The sequence below is a fragment of the Capricornis sumatraensis genome, chromosome 1 (assembly GCF_032405125.1).
Source record: "Capricornis sumatraensis isolate serow.1 chromosome 1, serow.2, whole genome shotgun sequence".
Lineage (NCBI taxonomy): Eukaryota > Metazoa > Chordata > Mammalia > Artiodactyla > Bovidae > Capricornis > Capricornis sumatraensis.
The window spans coordinates 178661104-178683606 of record NC_091069.1 but is presented as its reverse complement, the minus strand read 5'-3'; the positions used below and the strand labels follow the sequence as shown (position 1 = coordinate 178683606).

The 22503-nt window shown below is 36.2% G+C and overlaps 1 protein-coding gene across 1 annotated transcript in view; it reads right to left on the bottom strand.

Moving 5' to 3' along the window:
* Positions 1 to 22503, bottom strand: part of ACAP2 (ArfGAP with coiled-coil, ankyrin repeat and PH domains 2) — a 164457-nt gene that overhangs the window by 9488 nt on the left and 132466 nt on the right. The window contains exons 12-21 of the mRNA XM_068968577.1: positions 19828 to 19879; positions 18458 to 18558; positions 17758 to 17863; positions 7869 to 8077; positions 7186 to 7255; positions 4961 to 5052; positions 3438 to 3589; positions 2168 to 2260; positions 593 to 780; positions 79 to 188 (exon numbers count right to left, since the gene is read on the bottom strand). Coding sequence (XP_068824678.1) covers positions 79 to 188; positions 593 to 780; positions 2168 to 2260; positions 3438 to 3589; positions 4961 to 5052; positions 7186 to 7255; positions 7869 to 8077; positions 17758 to 17863; positions 18458 to 18558; positions 19828 to 19879 — 1173 coding nt within the window. The remainder of the gene's footprint in view (positions 1 to 78; positions 189 to 592; positions 781 to 2167; positions 2261 to 3437; positions 3590 to 4960; positions 5053 to 7185; positions 7256 to 7868; positions 8078 to 17757; positions 17864 to 18457; positions 18559 to 19827; positions 19880 to 22503) is intronic.

Here is a 22503-nt window from a genome sequence, read left to right as displayed (position 1 = left end):
TAACCGAAGAGCAAAAGATTATTTCAAATTAATTTTTTCAAATAAAATCTACTTAAATATATAAGCACAATAGTTTACCCCGTGTGCCCCAAGACAGTGGCATGGTGCAATGGTCCTCGCCCCTGCACATCTCTTTGGTTCACATTAGCACCATTCTGTAGGAGAAACTCGCAGGTAACCAAAGAGCCCTTAGAAAAAAAAAAGAAGACAACAATGGGCAAAAAGTGAATGACAATATACTTCTATTAAAAACCAGAGTATTTACTTTACTCTAATAGCCAAAAAGAGAAAATGCCCCCCAGCAAAAGCAGAGAAATGATAAATTATATTATTTTCTTCCCAAGAACTACTAACTGAGCTTCTATTTGCAGTCTGCAATCTAGCAAAACCCACTACTTTCATTACTAGAATTCCCTTCCATGAAGAAAAAAACTGAACTTACACAAAGCGATATTCAGAAATAACTACTAGCTGCTGCTTCTATTTTCCAACCCACCTCTTAAAGCAAACAATAATGTAAAGTTATGCTCAAAATGAATTATGATTTTTTATGTTCTATTACCACTGAAAACCTGAATTTACAAATTCATACCCCTAATACAGCCTGAATAAGTGGTGTTGCTTTGTTTTCCTCGGAATTAGACCAGTTCACATCTGCGCCGTGAGCCAAAGCCTCAGCCATTTTAGGAAGATTTTTTTCATATGAAGCCCTATAAAGCTGGAGTCCTGGATTAAAATGTTTAGAGTCAAGAAACACAGAAGAATCTTGCCTTTCTGCCTCTGAAAAACAAACACAAATAAATAAAAATGAGCCCTTGGCAGGGAGGGAGAGAATGGGAAGTCACTGCTTCTTGTTTTTTGTAGGGTAAGAATTCTGGAGATAGATGGTGGCAATGGCAGCACAAAAGTGTGACCGACGTAATGCCACTGAGCTGTACACCTGAAAGTGGTTAAGATGGTAAATTTTTATATTATATGAACTTACCACAGCTTTTTAAAAAATCAAACTCTTACTTGCATCACAGTATGAAGTTGTGATGTAAGATTTTCACAAAGGTACCTTATTTCCTATAGACTAATCACTCCCCACAGCCTTCTTCTCTTTGAAATACATTGACTAGTACATCAGGTCTCTGTGATCTTGCCAGTATCTGACACGTAGGTTGATTATTCTGTATTAGACTAAAATTAGGTATCTGACTATAAGCCTGGACTTAGGGTCTCAGAAGACGCAGTAACAACCCCAAAAGAATTTCACTACTAGACCAAACCTCACTTTATTCCTGGGATGGTCCAACACCATCACAATTTGCAGTATAAGCAGTTCAAATAACATAAAGAATGCTTTCTATCGAGTATTCTGCAAAATCAAAACCGCTGAAATCATAAAGGAGAGAATATAGGAGGAAAGTACAAGTTAGAAGAAAAACCTGTTTGGGGCAGATGGGGGGTGGGCATCTGTAATTGTGGGATGGAGGGTGGATTTGCTGATCTCTTTCTCCTGACAAGAAAAGACTTCCAGGGACTTTCCTCTTATAAGGAGGGTAAGAATCCACCTGCCAATGCAGGGGACAGGGGTCCCCTGGTCTGAGGAGATTCCACATGGCGAGAAGCACACATGCCCATGTGCCCCAACTACTAGAGCCTATGCTCTAGAGCCCACAGGTTGCAACTACTAAAGCCCAGGCAGCTAGATCTAGAGCCTGTGCTTTGCAACGAGAAGCCACTGCATTGAGAAGCCTGCACACCTCAACTAGACAGCAGGCCCTACTCATCGCAACTAGAAGAAAGCCCACGCAAAGAAAGCAATGAAGACCCAGTGCAGCCAAAAAATAAATATATGTAATTATATACAAAAAAAGACAGTCCCCCAAAAGATAACGGGTAATAAGACATACAGTTCACATGCATTCAAAATTACCTTTAGTTATTGACAAGTTACTTTCAGCACATGTCATGAGGCTTAGAAAAATACACAGCTAGGAAAGAACTTCCAAATATGAAAAGAAATAGCTGCTTTCTCATTCAGCAGTATAACTTCCCCTTAGTATCTTCTAAAAGATTAACCACTTCCTTTAGAAACTATTCAATCAGACTTGGCATTTCACATTTCACGTGCATTTTTCAGCGAACAATATCATTTAACACTAAATTTCACCAAACTCACCAGGTTCATATAAACTATTGGCTGACACTGTGGAGGGTAAAGATTCTCTTCCATCATCAGAGCTCTGCTGGATTCCACTGTCATTACTTTTGACTGTTATAAAGAAAAACCAGCTAGAGATTAAAGTTTTGAACCATTAAGAAAAAAGTCCAACAAACAATGAGATTCTAAAAGGAACTCTGAAACATCAACATGAACTCAGCCACCACCAGAATAAACTTTTCACAATTTTAATTCTTTGGTACACTTCACTTATCAAAATATGAATCAATCATGAAGCCTAGGAATAAACTTATTTTCAGAGTCGTAACATATCTCATTCTCATTACCCCAGCATGTGTCAGGGATAGTAAAGAGTTGATTTATCGTATGACGGTAAGCAATGTGCAATTCTGAGACAATGGGTAACATCTAGAGAAATGGCCACACCACACAATGACCACTGGCACAGACTTGGAATGCTCCACAAGAGCAGTACTTACTACTACGTAGCTTTGAAGAAGTATCAAAGTAGGAGAAGAGTGAATCTAGCTCATCAGGACAGAAGAGAGACTCCCGCCTGGCCTCGTCGCTATTTACAGCAACCACTGGGGACATGCAAGTTAGCAAAGCACAAAGCAGGCCACAAGAAGGGAAGAGGGCAGGAAAAAACGTTATTGGGAAAATTTCAGGAGGAAGAAACAGGAAGGATATTAGGTGGTTAATCAGATATTTAGGGTTTTTTGCATGATAGATCTATAATTCCCATCTCCCCTTGCATTTTAAACAGTTTTATTCCCTAGAATAGATACATTACAGTTGGCCCTTAAACAACACAGGTTTAAATTACGCTGTCCACCTATACATAGATTTTTTTTTCAGTACAAAATACTAGAGTACCACATGATCTGGGATTGGCAGAACTCATGGATGCGGAACCAGTGATACAGAGGAACTGCAGAGCAGATACGGAAGCAGCACTTACATGGAGGGCCAACTAAAAATTACATGTGAATTTTCAACTGAGTGGAGAGTTGGTACCTCAACCCCTGAGTTTTTTCAAGGGTCAACTGTATGTAGAAATGTGAATTACCAGGAGACTGTTTATATTTAACTATTTTAAAGACAGAGAAATCCAATTTTTCTTTAGGATATATAGAAGAAGATATGTTTTCAGCATTTACAAAATCTACAACAGCTACTAATTCAGAAACTAAGCAAACAGCAAATTATACAAACAGCAAATAAACTGTAATACCTGAACTCTGAGGAGCTGCTCTAGTTTGTTCACTTGGCCCAAGTTTAGAAATGCTCAGCCTCTTTTCTTCACAACTTTTGGAGACAATCTTTTTTTCCTGCTCAGGAGGTGATGATGACATAGAGTATTTATCCACAAATTTCCTCTCCACATATTTTGCTCTGATATACGCCTCTTTCTCCTGTCTGGTTGGTATACATAAACATGTCATGATGTTCTGCTTAATCTCTTAGCATGACCAATAGTGAAAAGAAGTCATTACATACTGAATTTTTCAAAGAAAGTCACTAAACATAATACTAGTTAAAATGTTTTATGTATTTACAACATTCTGCAACATGTTTTCCTTCCAAATATTTAATGAACTATGATTTCATGTTTAAATGAATATAAATAATCAACCAAAAGTCACAAGTATTAACATAGCATTCTTATTCTCTTAATTTCTATGCTCATTCATTTCTATACATATTCCCTGTTGATTTTTAAAGAATGAAAACAATACCAAAACACTTAAAATTTACAGAAATTAACTTCAATTCTATTTTTACTCCAATAAATAATGTCACACAGTGAATTACCACTAGTCATGACCATTAGTTTTCATAAGACAACTACTTTAACACAACACAGCATTTTTAACTTAAAGGGGACCAAAAAAAGTATCACACTTAAAATTTTTGATTTATGATACAACTATAAAACTTGTCAAGTTTCTTTTATACCTTCTCCTACTTAACATCTTTCTAAAATGCCTAAGTCTTTGGCTAAAATAGGATATCTCAAGGTCTGAGATAACTCAAACAATCATGGTTTTGCATAAATATAAGAATCTGATTTAAACGGTATTGGTTTAGAGAGCAATAACTTTTGAAAAGTATTAATTATCATAAAGATATAGTCAAATATAGGATTACAGCAAAGTTTTAATATCTAATATAAAGAAACATAAAGACTAAAAATAACATGAGCAACAAAACTAATTATCCACATTGAAGGCACTCTTTGCCACTTCATTCAATAAGTTTCCATGAACAGGACTGGAAGTAAAACTTAAAACACAGCAACTAAGCAAGTACTCTCCCTTACCAGAAGTCACCCTTTTCAACTGTAATCCTTCAATATAAAAATGCGATGTAGGAAATATGTAGTTAACAAGTATTTGCTAAACAAAGTCAAAAATGCAAAAATTATTCATTGTAGGTATAGAAACTTGACCCTTGGAAACATTAATGAGCAGATTTATCTCTTTTTAAAGGCCTGCAACCAATAGAACTTTGTCTACTTTACCTGGTAGTAAGAGGTTTTACATTTCTTTGCAGAGCCTTAATTTTTAAGCTTCTCTCTCATCTAGAGATTATAATTTATTATCTAACTATAAAATACAATCTAATTAACAAACCCAAGATAGAAACAGCCACATTTTAACCGAAGCAGTAATGATCTCTCTGAACCATTCTGTTTCAATATTACATACCAATTAAAGGGAAATAAAATAATAGCTATATTTAAGATGGGGGAGATGAAGTAACATTTTAACACAACTGAAATAGTACCTTTGTCCTGGATGCGGTTTCTTTATTCCCATTTTTTCCAAATTAGCTTCATAAACTCTATTTATAACATCATTCCCCAACTCACACATAAGCTGTTTGGCAGAAAGACAGAAAATAAGCTATAATTTCCTAAAAAATACTATATTAATCCTTAAGCAAATACTTAATTCTTTGCAAGTTCTGAAAATGCATATATCACAATGATGCTGAAAGTTAAAACAAAATGAAGTGAGGACTGAGAGCATTATCAGCATTTTTCCATTTTTTACCAGAATACCTCCCTTAGAAGATTACTACTCTTTAAGACACATATTCTGCCAGACTTCTATCCCTCCACTGTGGTTAGCACAAGGCTATATACTCACAACATCAGCTAAGTTAACCAAAAAAAAGAAGCCTAAGTCCAGATAGGTTAAGTTTTAAACAACTCAGAACTGAAGCAAACTATTTTCTCCTTGGGCTTCCCTGGTGGCTCAGACAGTAAAGAATCTGCCTGAAATGCAGGCAACCTGGGTTCAGTTCCTGGGTAGGGAAGATCTACTGGAGAAGGAAATGGCAACCCACTCCAGTACTCTCGCCTGGAGAATACCATGAAGAGAGGAGCCTGGCAGGCTACAGTCCATGGGGTTGCAAAGACTCAGACACAACTGAATGACTAACACACACACACATTTTCTCCTTAGATTTTATTTACATTTCTAAATACTGCTTTAATATTTTTTTGAAAGTATCAGACAGCTGTGTTTCAACCAAAATTTCTAAAATGAATCCACTGAGTTCATATCTACCCACAGTTGACGCAGAAATTAGATTTCTAGCTCCCACCCCCCACTTACTTCTTCTTTGAATTCATATCAATTTATAGAATCTATAGAAATAGGGCTCTATCATACGAGCCAACTTATCACTTCCATTTAGAGGTTTACACAATAATTCCACAAAGAAAACTTTTTTACTTTACATAACTAAAAGGATTATGAGTTTATCTACGGATTAAAAACACAAATGCGTTAAGAAACACAATTTTCAGACAGAAATAAATATAGAATACACTACAACCTTTAAGCTAACATTTTTTACAATAGGTAAACTAAACAGTGGGAATTAAAATGGATACACTATTAATCAGTATAAATTTTGAAAGTCTTGGGCTTCCTGGTAACTGAGGTGGTTAAGAATCCACCAGCAATGCAGGAGGCCCCAGTTCGACTCCTGGGTTGGGAAGATCTGGAGAAGGTATAGGCTACCCATTCCAGTATTCCTGGGCTTCCCTGGTGGCTCAGCTGGTAAAGAATCTGCCTGCAATGCGAGAGACCTGTGTTCAATCCCTGGGTTGGGTAAATCCCCTGGAAAAGGCTAAGGCTACCCACTCCAGTATTCCAGCCTGGAGAATTCCATGGACTGTATAGTCCATCGGGTCGCAAAGAGCTGGACATGACTGGGAGACTTTTACTTTCACTTATTAAAAACCCAGTTGTGATCTAAAATTACTTATGACACTTTCATAGATATGAGTTCTTACACAGGGAAAAAGGATGTCTTAGTTTGATGACTACCACCCCTGACAAATGTAAATTTTCAAATGTGTCTATGTTAAATCCTCATGGAGTCGGACATGACTGAGCGACTAAACTGAACTGATGCTAAAATAATACCATAATAACATGATATACCAATCTGTTATGCAGCTCACTATGACAATATCTCATATTCTTAATAAAAATTTATATAATTACAAAATATTAAGGCACAAAATCTAATTTCTGAGAAAACATAAAAATGCAAGGGTGCTAGTTTCCTTAAAAAGTGAACTGACATACAATTAAGAGTGCTACTTAAGCTTAGAAACTTAAAAAAAACAGTAAGAAAACACCAGATGTGCCAAAATCACTTCAGATATATTCCAATATAATTTAATTCACTGTTGGCATTGAGAAACTCATACATTTGCAAATCTAGATTCTAAAATATTGACTTTTGGGGATTCCCTGGTGGTCCAGTGGTTAGGACTCCGCCCTTCCACTGCAGAGGGCACAGGTTTGATTCCTTGTTGGGGAACTAAGATCCTGCATAGCCAAGTGGCAAAAGAATAAATACATTTTAAAAATCTTGACTTTTATGTGAAAACATAAAATATTTTATTTTTTTTAATTTATTTATTTTAATTGGAGGCGAATTACTTTACAATATTGTATTGGTTATTTTAAAGCAAATATTTATTTTACCTTTAAAAGTTCAGGCTCCCAGGTATCCAAAGTTAAAGATCGCACTTTTGAGAAATGAACTCCAAGACTCCTAAGTCGGAAAAAGAAAAGACTGCATCAATACACGGAGAAGGCGATGGCACCCCACTCCAACACTCTTGCCTGGAAAATCCCACAGATGGAGGAGCTTGGTAGGCTGCAGTCCGTGGGGTCGCTAAGAGTCGGACATGACTGAGCAACTTCACTTTCACTTTTCACTTTCATGCATTGGAGAAGGAAATGGCCACCCACTCCAGTGTTCTTGCCTGGAGAATCCCAGGGATAGGGGAGCCTGCTGGGCTGCCGTCTATGGGGTCGCACAGAATCGGGCACAACTGAAGCGACTTAGCAGCAGCACCATCAATACATAAAACTTTCAAATCTCTATTTGCACATTATGTAAGTTATTTTTCTATCTCAATGTGACACAGTCTCTAATATAGCCCTCAATACATATATAAATATGGACAGATCTTCTGGTTAATGGTGAATCCAAGTCCTCAAAATCACTTCACAAACCAGAATTTTATCCACTTCATAAAAGGTACAAAGACACAAACTGGCAGCCAAATTAGGCAGGAGGGAAAGTCCTCTAACCATTGGGACACAAAAATTTACCTGTGTTTAACCAAAAGAAGTCTCTCACCCCAGGTGGGCCTACTCACCGATGAATCCCAGAACACTCAATACACAGGGTGATGCCCAGGTTGATGCTGGCCCACCGTGGGTCTGCCAGACCACAGTCACAACAGCTGGCATTCCCAGGTATACATTGGACTCGCTGCAATGCACTTTCTCCTTTTAATAGCTTATCTTTTGACTCATTTCCAGAATCCAGGCTCCCTGTGGATGGAGATGATTTCTTATCCAGCTTCTAAAAGAATTAAGATTTAAAAAAACAAAAAAGGATTGTAATAGTACATTGCATACTACATGCTCCAAACAAAAGCTGCCAATCAACAATCTGAAGGCCTATAATGGGCCTAAGAAGGACACTGTTCTAAACACTGGGGGTTCAAGAATGAAAATATACAGGATCTGCCATCAATTGGCCTTTAGTCTTATACAGAGAAACACATTAATAATAAAAAATAACTTGATACAATGACTGTCTACACAAGATAAAAAGGCAAAGAGAAAGAGGAACACGAATTGAGCATGCAGGATGAGAGACAGAGAGAGTATGCATGAGACTATTAAGACTCAAGAAAAAAATAAATACTATTTTATACCAAGTTTTCCCAAGGTATTCAATGAACTGCAAGCATGTTGTTTCAATTACTGCAGTGAATTACTGAAAATGGTATGGCCTTTTACTAAAAAACAGATAAACTGCATAATTATAATTACAGAGTGAATCAACAATATAACGCACAAGTCTAAAAGCTCATGAGAAACCAGGAGAAAAGCAAAAGGTGGCAGATAAGCAAAAAACTAATTTTTTAAGTGCACAGCAAAGAATATACCAACAATGACCAAGTACAAAAACGGAGTTTGGGGATCCTACGTAAATAAATATATGGCCTGAAAAGTCTTTTGGTTTTAAAACATTTCAACTTTAATAAGCCAGTATTTTAGGACAGAATTCACACAAATATAATCTTGCCCTTCTTGAAAACTCAATTCAATAGCCGTTAAGTGTGGCTAAGCAAAGAAAGTGTGGGGATACGGTATTACAGATAGGACTGTGCTGGGTGAGGAGCATACCCTCAGATGAGAATGACCCCATGCAGGTTGTTGGTTGCCAAGCAGGAGAAGAAGGGTTTCTGCATAGGGAGACAGTCTAACAAAGGAAACGAGAGCCTGAAGACAGAGAGGAACCACCAAGTGGTAGTGCCACCTGGTGTGAGGTATTAGTCTGGCAGGTGGCAAATGGCAGCAGAGAAAGCATACTCATCACAACAGGGGGACTGAGCATATAAGCAAAGCTGCTAAAAATAAAGGGAAATCAGATTTCTTACTTCAGAGAAAGGAGTTATTTATATGAAAAGGGAGAAAGTTAGAACAAACCCGATTGTATTACATTAGGACTGGAGATGACAACAGGCGCCCTAATGGTTTTAATATAAATATATTTATAAAGCAGTAAAGATGCAAATGTATATATCCACATGTATATTCCCTTATCTTGCTTTCTAAAACTATTCTCTACCCAAAAGAACTAGTGTACTTTAGAGAAACTGCTGATTTCAAGGCTGGTGCAGAGAAAGTACAAGAAGATGAACTCAGGACATCTCATCATGCTAGAAGGTAGGGAAGAACTTCAAGATTGTTGGGGAAATGTCAAAAGGTTACAGAATCCAGGGCTCCAATAGAGAAACGAGTCAATCTGAGCAATAAAACAAATAATGATAGTAATGAATCATGATACGTTAAATAAAACAGGGTTGTATCCTCATATAATTAAATTTAAAAATTAAAGTTTGAATAGGAAAGAATATTTACATAGTCTCAAAGTACACACTCCCTGTACATACAAAATACTATTACAAAGACAGTATTTCAGTAGAGATGCCTAGCATGCATTACCTTAATCAAGTGATCAAAGTTAACATCACCAAAAATGGAACAAATCAAAATCTCAGGCCACCTGAGAAGATGCAGTGAGAAGAACACAGCATCATTTATACAATATTCCTACCAACAGTGCACAACTGTGTAAGTAAACATATCAACAATGGGGGATATTCTACCAAAGTTTGCAATCTTCAATACAATCAAGGTCAAGAAGGTCAAAACAGATGGGGAAACAGTGGAAACAGTGTCAGACTTTAATTTTGGGGGGCTCCAAAATCACTGAAGATGGTGATTGCAGCCATGAAATTAAAAGACGCTTACTCCTTGGAAGAAAAGCTATGACCAACCTAGATAGCATATTCAAAAGCAGAGACAATACATTGCCAACTAAGGTCCGTCTAGTCAAGGCTATGGTTTTTCCTGTGGTCATGTATGGATGTGAGAGTTGGACTGTGAAGAAGGCTGAGTGCTGAAGAATTGATGCTTTTGAACTGTGGTGTTGGAGAAGACTCTTGAGAATCCCTTGGTCTGCAAGTAGATCCAACCAGTCCATTCTGAAGGAGATTAGCCCTGGGATTTCTTTGGAAGGAATGATGTTAAAGCTGAAACTCCAGTACTTTGGCCACCTCATGCGAAGAGTTGACTCATTGGAAAAGACTCTGATGCTGGGAGGGATTGGGGGCAGGAGGAGAAGGGGACGACCGAGGATGAGATGGCTGGATGGCATCACGGACTCGATGGACGTGAGTCTGAGTAAACTCCAGGAGTTGATGATGGACAGGGAGGCCTGGCATGCTGCGATTCATGGGGTCACAAAGAGTCGGACACAACTGAGCAACTGAACAGAACTGATTACCAAAACTGAAGGAAACTGAAGAATCATAACAACTAAAAGAAACCTGTGCTTCTAGACTGGATCTTTTTGCTGTAAAGAACATTACTGGGACAACTATTAAAACTTGACATTTGAGAATTAAATGGTAGTAATGTACCAATGCTCATTTCTTGATTATGATTATACAGGAGAAATGTCCTAGTTGTGGGAAGAACTCACTAAATTAATAATGGGCGGTGTAGCATATATTAGCTGCTTACTCTGAAATAGTTCAGGGGAAAATTTTTTGTATTACTTGGAACTTCTCTGTAAGTTATAGATTACTTTAAAATTTTAAAAAGAAATAAAACCTATGTTACTAAACCATATTTCATAATGTGAATTAGCCTATAAGCAATTATCATACAGAAAAAGGATGTCAATGCACAAATCATGCTGGTTCACTCTCAGTATTCCTTTATTAGCTAATGCTTTTCCAACCAGTCCATTCTGAAGGAGATCAACCCTGGGATTTCTTTGGAAGGAATGATGCTAAAGCTGAAACTCCAGTACTTTGGCCACCTCATGCGAAGAGTTGACTCATTGGAAAAGACTCTGATGCTCGGAGGGATTGGGGTCAGGAGGAGAAGGGGACGACAGAGGATGAGATGGCTGGATGGCATCATGGACTCGATGGACGTGAGTCTGAGTGAACTCCAGGAGTTGGTGATGGACAGGGAGGCCTGGCATGCTGCGATTCGTGAGGTCGCAAAGAGTCGGACACGACTGAGCGACTGAACTGAACTGCACTGAACTTTACACCAAATTAGAGAAGCTGAAAGCAAAGTACAGTAACACAGGAGAACCTGGGCTGGACACCTCAAGGAATACAGGACTGGAAATGACACCCATCCTTCACTCTTCTTGGCTCATTTTGGCCATGTGCTATGACTTGAAAGTGTTTACTACAACATTCTCTCTGATAGTTATGTGTTTTGCACATGTCACCAAAGCCTCAACCCTTCTGTACACATCCTTTAAGCTATCTTCACCAATTATTAAAGCTAAGTCCTACCTGTCCTCTATACTATAGTGTTTATTTATTAGGAATTCAACTGTGCTAATATTTTTATTGAGATTTTAAAGATTCTAAAATTATTCAAGTTACAAACTTAGGTAGGTTTTAGGCTGGCCCTATCTCTGTTTTTCCTGTAATCCCTACTATTTCTGGTGTACGATTCTGCTAACACAAGCATTTCAGCAATCCGCTAGCTTCTTCATCAATATGATCTGGATACATATCTAAATGCGTTCCCTCTCACAACTCCGCTAAAAACTAGAGAAATTTTTCAAGGCATCACCTGAGTCCTTATTGGACAAAGGTGTGATAATTTGAATGTGAAAAAAGAGTAATTACCACAATTAATTGGAACCCATTGTGTTTTTAAAAATCCGGGAGTTTATAATGATATCCCCCAAAACATTTATCTGTCCCCGCTTCAGGTAGCTAATAAATCAACCAAACGTGGTAATTAAAAGCAAAAATTTAAGCATCTCTTATTAAACTAACTAAATAGCTCCAATGATAAAGAAAACCTATATTTCACATAAGAATGCAAGTTAATAAATGGATATGGGAAAAGAATTAGAAAATCATCATTTTGCAAATTCCCAATAAAATTACAAATTCAGCTACAAAACTATTAAATGAATCGTTGATGGGGCCTAGACTTTATAGGGTTAAAGTAAGACAAAGTAGATTTGTAATGCAAAGGAATGAAGTATTAACAGACAGGGAACAAGAAAGGAAATGTACCATGACAATGAAGGGATCACACTGTCATCTCCCTAATCCACATGTCTGCTTTATCTTCACAAAGAAGATTTTTGCATTAGCAATAGTAGGGTAACAATATTGTATTTCTCTCATTGCAACATGAAGTATACACATCACCTATGTTATAATCTATGACAAGGAATTCTCCTGGAACAGAAAGTCTAACCTTTTCAGCAAGTCACTGTCATGGGGGGGAAAAAAAAAAAAAAAAAGGAACTATTCTAGATTGAAAGACAAGGAACATTGGACTAGATGCAATGCCTAGTCACAAAAAAGATCCTACTTTGTAAAACAGGTTGTAAAAGACATTTTTAGGATAACTGGAGACATCTGAATAGACTGAGTTACAGACGATATTAAGAAATTACTATTTAGTGTGGAATGACAATGATATCTATAATCTACTTTAGAAACTCTCCCATTCTATTGATTTCCTCTATTTCTTTGCATTGATTGCTGAGGAAGGCTTTCTTATCTCTCCCTGCTATTCTTTGGAACTATGCATTCAAATGGGTATATCTTTCCTTTTCTCCTCTGCTTTTCACTTCTCTTCTTTTCACAGCTATTTGTAAAGCCTCCTCAGACAGCCATTTCGCTTTTTAAAATTTCTTTTCCTTGGGGACAATCTTGATTCCTATCTCCTGTACAATGTCACAAACCTCCGTCCATAGTTCATCAGGCACTCTGTCTATCAGATCTGTATACTCATAAGGGATTTGATGTAGGTTATACCTGAATGGTCTAGTGGTTTCCCCCACTTTCTTCAATTTCAGTCTGAATTTGGCATTAAGAGGTTCATGATCTGAGCCACAGTCAGCTCCCGGTCTTGTTTTTGCTGACTCTATAGAGCTTCTCCATCTCTGGCTGCAAAGAATATAATCAATCTGATGTCGGTGTTGACCATCTGGTGATGTCCATGTGTAGCGTCCTGTCTCATGTTGTTGGAAGAGGGTGTTTGCTATGACCAGTGTGTTCTCTTGACAAAACACTATTAGCCTTTGTCCTGATTCATTCTGTTCTCCAAGGCCAAATCTGCCTGTTACTCCAGGTGTTTCTTGACTTCCTGCTTTTGCATTCCAGTCCCCTATAATGAAAAGGACATCTTTCGGGGGTGTTAGTTCTAGAAGGTCTTGTAGGCCTTCATAGAACCATTCAACTTCAGCTTCTTCAGCGTTACTGGTTGGGGCACAGACTTGGATTACTGTGATATTGAATGCTTTGCCTTGGAAACGAACAGAGATATTCTTTCAATTTTGAGACTGCATCCAAGTACTGCATTTCAGACTCTCTTGTTGACTATCATGGCTACTCCATTTCTTCTAAGAGATTCCTGCCCACAATAGTAGATATAATGGTCATCTGAGTTAAATTCACCCATTCCAGTCCATTTTAGTCTGCTGATTCCTAGAATGTCAATGTTCACTCTTACCATCTTCTATTTGACCACTTCCAATTTGCCTTGATTCATGGACCTAACATTCCAAGTTCCTACGCCATATTGCTCTTTACCACATCAAACCTTGCTTCTATCACCAGTACTATCCACAACTGGGTGTTGTTTTAGCTTTGGCTCCATCCCTTCACTCTTTCTGGAGTTATTTTTCCATGGATCTCCATAGCATATTGGAGTGGCACCAGTGGCACCTACTGACCTGGGGAGTTCATCTATCAGTGTCCTATCTTTTTGCCTTTTCATACTGTTCATGGGGTTCTCAAGGCAAGAATACTGAAGTAGTTTTCCTTTCCCTTCTCCAGTGCACCACATTCTGTCAGCCTTCCTCAGCGGTCAATGCAAAGACAGAGAGGAAAACAATAGAATGGGAAAGACTAGAGATCTCTTCAAGGAAATTAAAGATACCAAGGGAACATTTCATGCAAAGACGAGCTCAATAAAGTAAGAAATGGCATGGACCTAACAGAAGCAGAAGATATTAAGAAGAGGTGGCAAGAATACACAGAAGAACTGTACAAAAAAGATCTTCACGACCCAGATAACTACGATGGTGTGATCACTCCATCACACCTAGAGGTAGACATCCTGGAATGTGAAGTCAAGTGGGCCTTAGGAAACATCACTACGAACAAAGCTAGCAGAGGTGATGGAATTCCAGTGGAGCTGTTTCAAATCCTGAAAGATGATGCTGTGAAAGTTTTGTACTCTATATGCCAGAAAATTTGGAAAACTCAGCAGTGGCCACAGAACTGGAAAAGGTCAGTTTTCATTCCAATCCCAAAGAAAGGCAATGCCAAAGAATGCTCAAACTACTGCACAATTGCAGTCATCTCACACGCTAGTAAAGTAATACTCAAAATTCTCCAAGCCAGGCTTCAGCAATACATGAACCGTGAACTTCCAGATGTTCAAGCTGGTTTTAAAAAAAAGGCAGAGGAACCAACAGAGATCAAATCACCAACATCTGCTGGATCATCAAAAAAGCAAGAGAGTTCCAGAAAAACACCTATTTCTGCTTTATTGACTACGCCAAAGCCTTTGACTCTGTGGATCACCATAAACTGTGGAAAATTCTTCAAGAGATGGGAATACCAGACCACCTGACCTGCCTCTTGAGAAATTTATATGCGGGTCAGGAAGCAACAGTTAGAACTGGACATGGAACAACAGATTGGTTCCAAATAGGAAAAGGAGTACGTCAAGGCTGTATATTGTCACCCTGCTTATTTAACTTGTATGCAGAGTACATCATGAGAAATGCTGAGCTGGAGGAAGCACATGCTAGAATCAAGATTGCCGGGAAAAATATCAATAACCTCAGATATGCAGATGACACCACCCTTATGGCAGAAAGTGAAGAACTAAAGGGCCTCTTGATGAAAGTGAAAGAGGAGAGTGAAAAAGTTGGCTTAAAGCTCAACATTCAGAAAATGAAGATCATGGCATCTGGTCCAATCACTTCATGGCAAATAGATGGGGAAACAGGGGAAACAGTGGCAGACCTTATTTTGGGGGGCTCCAAAATCACTGCAGATGGTGACTGCAGCCATGAAATTAAAAGACACTTACTCCTTGGAAGGAAAGTTAAGACCAACCTACAAAGCATATTAAAAAGCTACTTTGGCAACACAGATCCGTCTAGTTAAGGCTATGGTTTTTCCAGTGGGCATGTATGGATGTTTGAGTTGGACTATAAAGAAGGCTGAGCACCAAAGAATTGATGCTTTTGAACTGTGGTGTTGGAGAAGAGTCCTGAGAGTCCCTTGGACTGCAAGGCGATCCAACCAGTCCATCCTAAAGGAGATCAGTCCTGGGTGTTCGTTGGAAGAACTGATGTTGAAGTTGAAACTCCAATACTTTGGTGACCTGATGCAAAGAGCTGACTCTTTTGAAAAGACCCTGTTGCTGGGAAAGATTGAGGGCAGGTGGAGAAGGGGATGACAGAGGATGAGATGGTTGGATGGCATCGCCGACTCAATGGACTTGGTTTTAGGTGAACTCCGGGAGTTGTTGATGGATAGGGAGGCCTGGAGTGCTACAGTTTATGGGGTCGCAAAGAGCTGGATATGACTAAGTGACTGAACTGAATTCAACTTTAGAAACTTAACGTTTTCTTATTAAAAAAAGAAAAAAAAAAACATTTATCCACAACAATATGGCTAACAGAAAAGAAAATAAGAGCAACAAAATTCAGGGAGCTGCAAAGTGGCTGGATGAATGGTAACAAGAGTAGACCAAGGCAAAATCTACGGAAATAGTAAGAAAAATCTAAGAGTTCATCAATTTACATCATATAATAGACAAAAGGCTCAAGGATTTGTACCAGTTAATCTTGGAAGTGGGGAGAAAGTAGGAGAAATCATTAAGAAGAAGTTAGATCAAAGGTCCCCTTCCCAATGCTGCCATTAGTGAACTGTTCTCTACAAAGACATACAAACGACAAGAGGTTCATTCACTGAAAGAAAACAGAAAGTGACTAGATGGCATTTACCTAAAAAGAGGTAAGCACAGGATTAAATGAACGTCTACATAACTGAATGCTGGTTCTCCAGCAATTAACTCCCAGCCAGTCCTTTACCTCTACACAGGAGAACAGTGAGTCTTCTCTGGGGAATCGTAGCTGAAAAAACTCCAAAGATCCTAACTCGAATTGTTTCTCAACAAATGGTCCACACTTTGGTGAAGCTCACCATCAACGAAGTCCTATGTTCTTACAGTACTTGCAACCATGAGCAGATAACAAGATAGCCAAGGAAAGCCCTTAATAAAATGGTTCTCAACACTGCTTGAACAGAGAAATCACTTATTAGTAGAAAGCTTTTAAAAATATTGATGCCTGGGCCCCAACTCCATTCAACTATTCTAGGGTGGTACCTAAGCACTGGGATTTTTTAAAACTTCCTGTATTATCATACTGTGCAGTCAAGATTAAGAAACACAAATCTAATACCGCATACATGAAAAAAGAACAGGTTTATGTATATAAACATTCAGTAAACAAAAGGAAACTCTTTGAAATTAAATATGTGCTAGCACAAATGGAATATTCAATAGAAGGTCTGGAAGGCTAACTGGTAAAATCTCCCAGATTGCAGAGCAAAACATACACACACACACACAAGAGAATCGTAAGACCAGTCCAAAAATTTCAGAAAAAGAAAACAAAGAAATTGGAGAGGAGGAATATTAAAGACTGGTAATAAGAAAGACTCCAACAGTAACTCTGGAAAGCAGAAAACACTGCCATTAAAAGTCTGAAGAACAATCACTACCAACCTAAAAATTCCACACTTAACCAAACTAACAAACGTGAGGATAGAATAAAGACATTTTTCATTTCTTAAGACTCATTCATGGCCTTGCTCAAAGTGAAGTCTCTCAGTTGCGTCTGACTCTTAGCAACTCCCATGGACTGCAGCCTACCAGGCTCCTCTGTCCATGGGATTCTCCAGGCAAGAGGACTGGAGTGGGGTGCCATTGCCCTCTCCAGGCCTTGCTCAAAAGAGTCTGTAAACTTACTGGGTAGCTAACACCAGACTACAATCCCAGACTCTATACTCAGCTTATCTTCTCCAGGGAGATTTCAATTTAAAAATATGAGCTTTCCTGTTCTTTGCTCTTCACCTAGTTGTAGTGTTTACCTTTCACACTCACTGTTTTATTAGATTAATAAAATATTTGAGGAAAAATACTTGCATCAGAATACCTGAGACACATTCAAATACTGGATTAAACATACACTGAAATATTGGAATTAAAAGAAAAGTCAAGAGAAATAAACAAGAAACTAAATGTATAATTTAAAAATAAAACCCATTTCAATACAAAAAAGTCATCCTCCATAAAAAAAGAATGTTATAATCATGCAATGTTGCAATTAAAATTAAAAACTTTGGCAAAATATCACTTTGTATTGCAGTACTATTTACTAACCTCTGATTCATCACCTTTCTCTCTGTAAGCAGTAGCAATACTGGTCTGAACAGCCTTAATCCATGCCTGGCGCAGCTTTTCAGAATCTGCCTGAAGCATACAACTTCTAAAAGGAAATAACATTGTTTTCTCAGACACTAAATTAACCCAAAAAATAAGGTTTATTTTTTAACAACTTTGTTATATAATAATTTTCTAACGAAAAATACTGTGTTGAAAGGTTTTATTTCACTATCTTTAGGTAGTATGTTCGTAAAGAAATCAAGACGTCAATGAAATAAATTACCTACTGAAAACAAATCACTTATTCTGTGTATTAAAAAAATAAAACTTTAAATTTGCCACATAAAATAACATTAATATTTTTCATTGGGTAGACGTATGAAATAATAAGTTATCAAAGAATTTATCTGATATATGACTTCAGCTCATTATCTTGACAGTTAAAATGTTTCCATATAGCCATAGTAATCATCAGAATTTAAGGACTATGATACTGTGTAAAAGTTACATAAATATCTGACTTATAATCATTAATATGTGTCTAATTATTCATAATTAAAATTTAATTTGAGAACACTTTTTTCCTCTTTAGCTCTTATAGTCACAACTGTAACAAATCTTTCTGTATTCTGGAAAGTTCTTTAAGACAAGCTACAGAAACACAAAAACAACTCTCAAATTCTTTACAACCACTCACTTTGTTGGAGAGACCACCTCAAAGCAGAATCGTCGTTCTATGTCCTCACAGTGTTTCACTGTGCAGAGCCTGAGATCCTCCACCACCACAGTGGGATTATCCTACAACAAGGAAACAAAACTCCCGTATTTATCAACCTAGGCTTTAAATATCACTACCTATAAAAACATACTTAAAAACAGTACTTGGAATAAATGGTCTAATTTTAAAGGTTTATACTGATCTTATATTTATCTTATTTTAGATCAGAAATAGGAGTTATCAATATAGATATAACTAATTCCATATAAAGGTAATTATGCCCTGTTAATTTTATCTGCCTCATAAAATTGATGAGAATTCAATGAAATAGTTCATATAAACGTAGTCCAACCCTTCACAGTTAATTAGCAGGTGCTCAATAAATGTTAGCTTCCTGTTAATTTTCTTCCATTTTCTTTCAAATCAATTTTTCTCCTGATCCTCTCACATATAATAAAAGCCACTCTCCTCCAAAAAAGAAGCCTTTCATGAGTCTAGTTTTAATAACTGAAAGAAAAAGCTTATACATGCTTCTTAAAATATCTAAGAAAATGAGAATTTTTAAAATCATTTTTTAGTACTTAATAAAAATAGAAACTCAAAACCAAGCTTATCAGGGTAGAAAAAAACATGAACTGAATAGTTAAAGAATTTGTATGGAATAAACCTGCTACTATAGAACCTAGTAAGTAAAACTTCACATTGTGTTATCTCAGGATGAAAGTAGGTGGGTATTTGAAATTTACAGTTGAACGTATTATTCATAAAGGTTAATTAGGTAAAAATCAAATCATCAATTAACTAATAGTTCTTTTCTCTAATTATCTTTAACATTATCAAGTCACATATAATCTCATTATACCTTTCCATTAAATGAAAATACCTCACTCTTAAAATCAGGCTCAAGAAAACAAACACATAAAAACAATATTAACAAATTAAGAAGTTTCTATTTAAATTAATTCAAGTTTATATTTTAATTAATTGTTAACCCTTCTCTATTACCACTTTTGGCCCTAAGGTGGTATTCCTTAAACACAACCTTTCCTTTAGCGCCAAAACAGTATTAGGGATTTCCTGTCTCACAAACGGACAAAGAAACATGTGAAGAAATAAAAGTAATTCTGAAAGACAGAATCCATCTCAAAGACAGGAATTAAGAATTCAGGAAACAATGTTGATACTTTCCACTCCTGAGTCCTTTTATACATATCCAAACATAAAACTAACAAATGATAATTTTGCACACATACATATTTATGAACTTCAATGCTATACCAAGAGGAACAAATAAAAACTGAAGTGGAGGATTCAATGGGTTTTCACTTAATTACTTAACAAACACCTACCTTAAACTTTTTCTGGTAAACCAACTGATTATTCTGTATTGAAAACCAGCGTCTAAATAAATATAAAATAGATTACATTTTCACAAACATAATTTATTTCAGTTGTTGTTAGAAACAAAATATTTGAGAAAGTACTAGAAAATCAATTTATAGTAATTAAGTTTTTAGAAGAGCATTGTTTTGTTTTGCTTTATATAAACTGACGTCAATGAGATAATTACTGAAATTAAAAATTTCAGGCAATTTTAAAACCACAGAATAAGAAAATAAAACTACCATATTTTTTATTCATTTTTATGTCAGAAATTTATACCCTAACAAAAGCTGTTATACTTTGTGCCATTACCAATAATAATTTTTTAAAAAATAAAAATTTAACTTTTTGAGCTTCCCCAAAAATTACTAAAGCTGTCCCCAAAAATAATTTGCTTGTGTTATAAAGTAGAAATAAATTTATATTATAAATAAGACTATTCCTTTGTATACAAAAGACTGAAACAAATGGTGCTTTGTTTTCAACCTTTCTGCACCCCATTCAACAAGCATTTGATCTGTAAAGCAAAACAGAAAAATATATCATCCTTTTAGAAATGATATTAAATAGGAGACTGTCGCCAATTCACTTGGCCTTACTTTCATATAAAATACTTCTTAGCAGAAAAATCAAAGTTATTACTAAAAATGAGTCACCCAATTATTTATTTATGTTGTTCTGCTCATTACTGTAAATTTTTACTTGCAATCTTCTTTAGAAGAAAAAACTAACCTACGTATGGCATATTTACTAATTCTAATTTATTAAAACAATAAAAGACCTGAAGACTTAAAAAAAAAAAAAACAGCCAAAAGCCATTCATAAAAGGAAGCAAAAATTCTCATCAAGCATGAAAGGTAAAACAATATTTGAGTTATTATTTTTAAATTAGTTACATGTGAGATGATTTCTATTGTAAACATTAGTTATTAATCTATTAGCAGATAGAGATTCTACCTTTTCATTGATACTAATACAAAGCACTAAAAATTGTATTTAGACATGTTTAGAACTTCTATTTCAAAAAATTTAAGTTAATTCTCCAAGGCTGAGAAAATGATTAGATGCTTTGCTATTTTTAAGCTAGACAGATTGTTAGGTTTTCTTGTTATTTAAAAAGGCGTTCACCTTTACCATTAAAATACAGATCTGTTAAACAAGCATCTAGATAAAAACCAAGTAGGTTGCCTCTAAACGCAAATCATCAAGAGATGGGCTAGAAAAGGAAGAACTTCTGGGTCTCTTTGTTCTGGGACACATGGTTGGTTAGAAATGTTAAAGGAAATACCTCCAAACAAACAAAATGGTGCAGCCCTGCCACATAGGATGACATGCAATGGAAACAATCTCTGATACTGATTAAAGTATTAATTAAAAAATCATTTGAAGTAAACTATATTAATAAAAATTCTTAAGTTTTATATATAGTAATATTATATAATTTGATGAAAAACTATAAAGAATTTCATTGAACAATGGAAAAGCATCCAGGTAAACTTTTCATGCTTCTGAGGTCATCAGAAAGTAAATTTCTTTTGACCTGCTGAATCTTAGAATAATAGCCTCTAAACATAAAAACAAAATACTAGATAAAAACTTATGGTTTTTTTGTTAGATTCTGTTTGATTATTAACTTTATAGATCATTTATATTTCTGAAACTTAGTTCCCCTGCCATTTATCTGCTTATGAGGAACTTTTTCATATCATCAATTTTTGTTTATATTATAAATTCAAGACACTATGAATTCATCTTAATTTGACATTTCCTAAGTGAAAAAAATCACAACTATCCTGGCTAGAAAAAAATTTTAATTGCCATACTCAGTATGTCTTATGGTACTATCTTCCCTCTTCTCTCATTTAAAAAAAAAAAAAAAGAGCTAACTATATTCATTTATATTGATCAAGACTTTAATCAGGTAAGCAAAATAAATATAATCTTTTCTCCTATAGAATAACTCTAGTTATTATTAAGACCTCCAATAAAAGGAAAATTATTCACAATCTACAGGATATGGAAAATATTTAATATTTCAAGCTCATGCCACCCGCAATTTGAAGATACTTTAAAAGGTAATTTAAAAGGGGCTTCCCTGGTGGCTCAGAGGGTAAAGCATCTGCCTACAATGCGGGAGACCTGGGTTCAATCCCTGGGTCGGGAAGATCCCCTGGAGAAGGAAATGGCAACCTACTCTAGTACTCTTGCCTGGAAAATCCCATGGATGGAGAAGCCTGATATGCTAGTCCATGGGGTCGCAAAGAGTCAGACACGACTGAGCGACTTCACTTAAAAGGTAATTACATAAAAAAAAGACAAATGTTGGAAAGCATTATGCTGACAACTATACTATATTTACAAGATTCATAATCTGACCAAAAAGCCAAAATATAAGTATTCAAAAGTGAAATTTTTTTGGTTTTAAGAAAACTAAGACATCAATTTATATCTATCTCAAATTGAGACAACTCAATATAATAAAAATTTTAGACCAAAATTTTACATTCATAAACAAATATTAGTTTTTAAATATCAACAAGAGCTTCTATATGACAAAATTAGGGGGAAATACATTAAAAAATAAATCAAGTATCTTTTACAATTTTTGAACACTAGTCCCAGGACTTACTTAAAATCAAGAA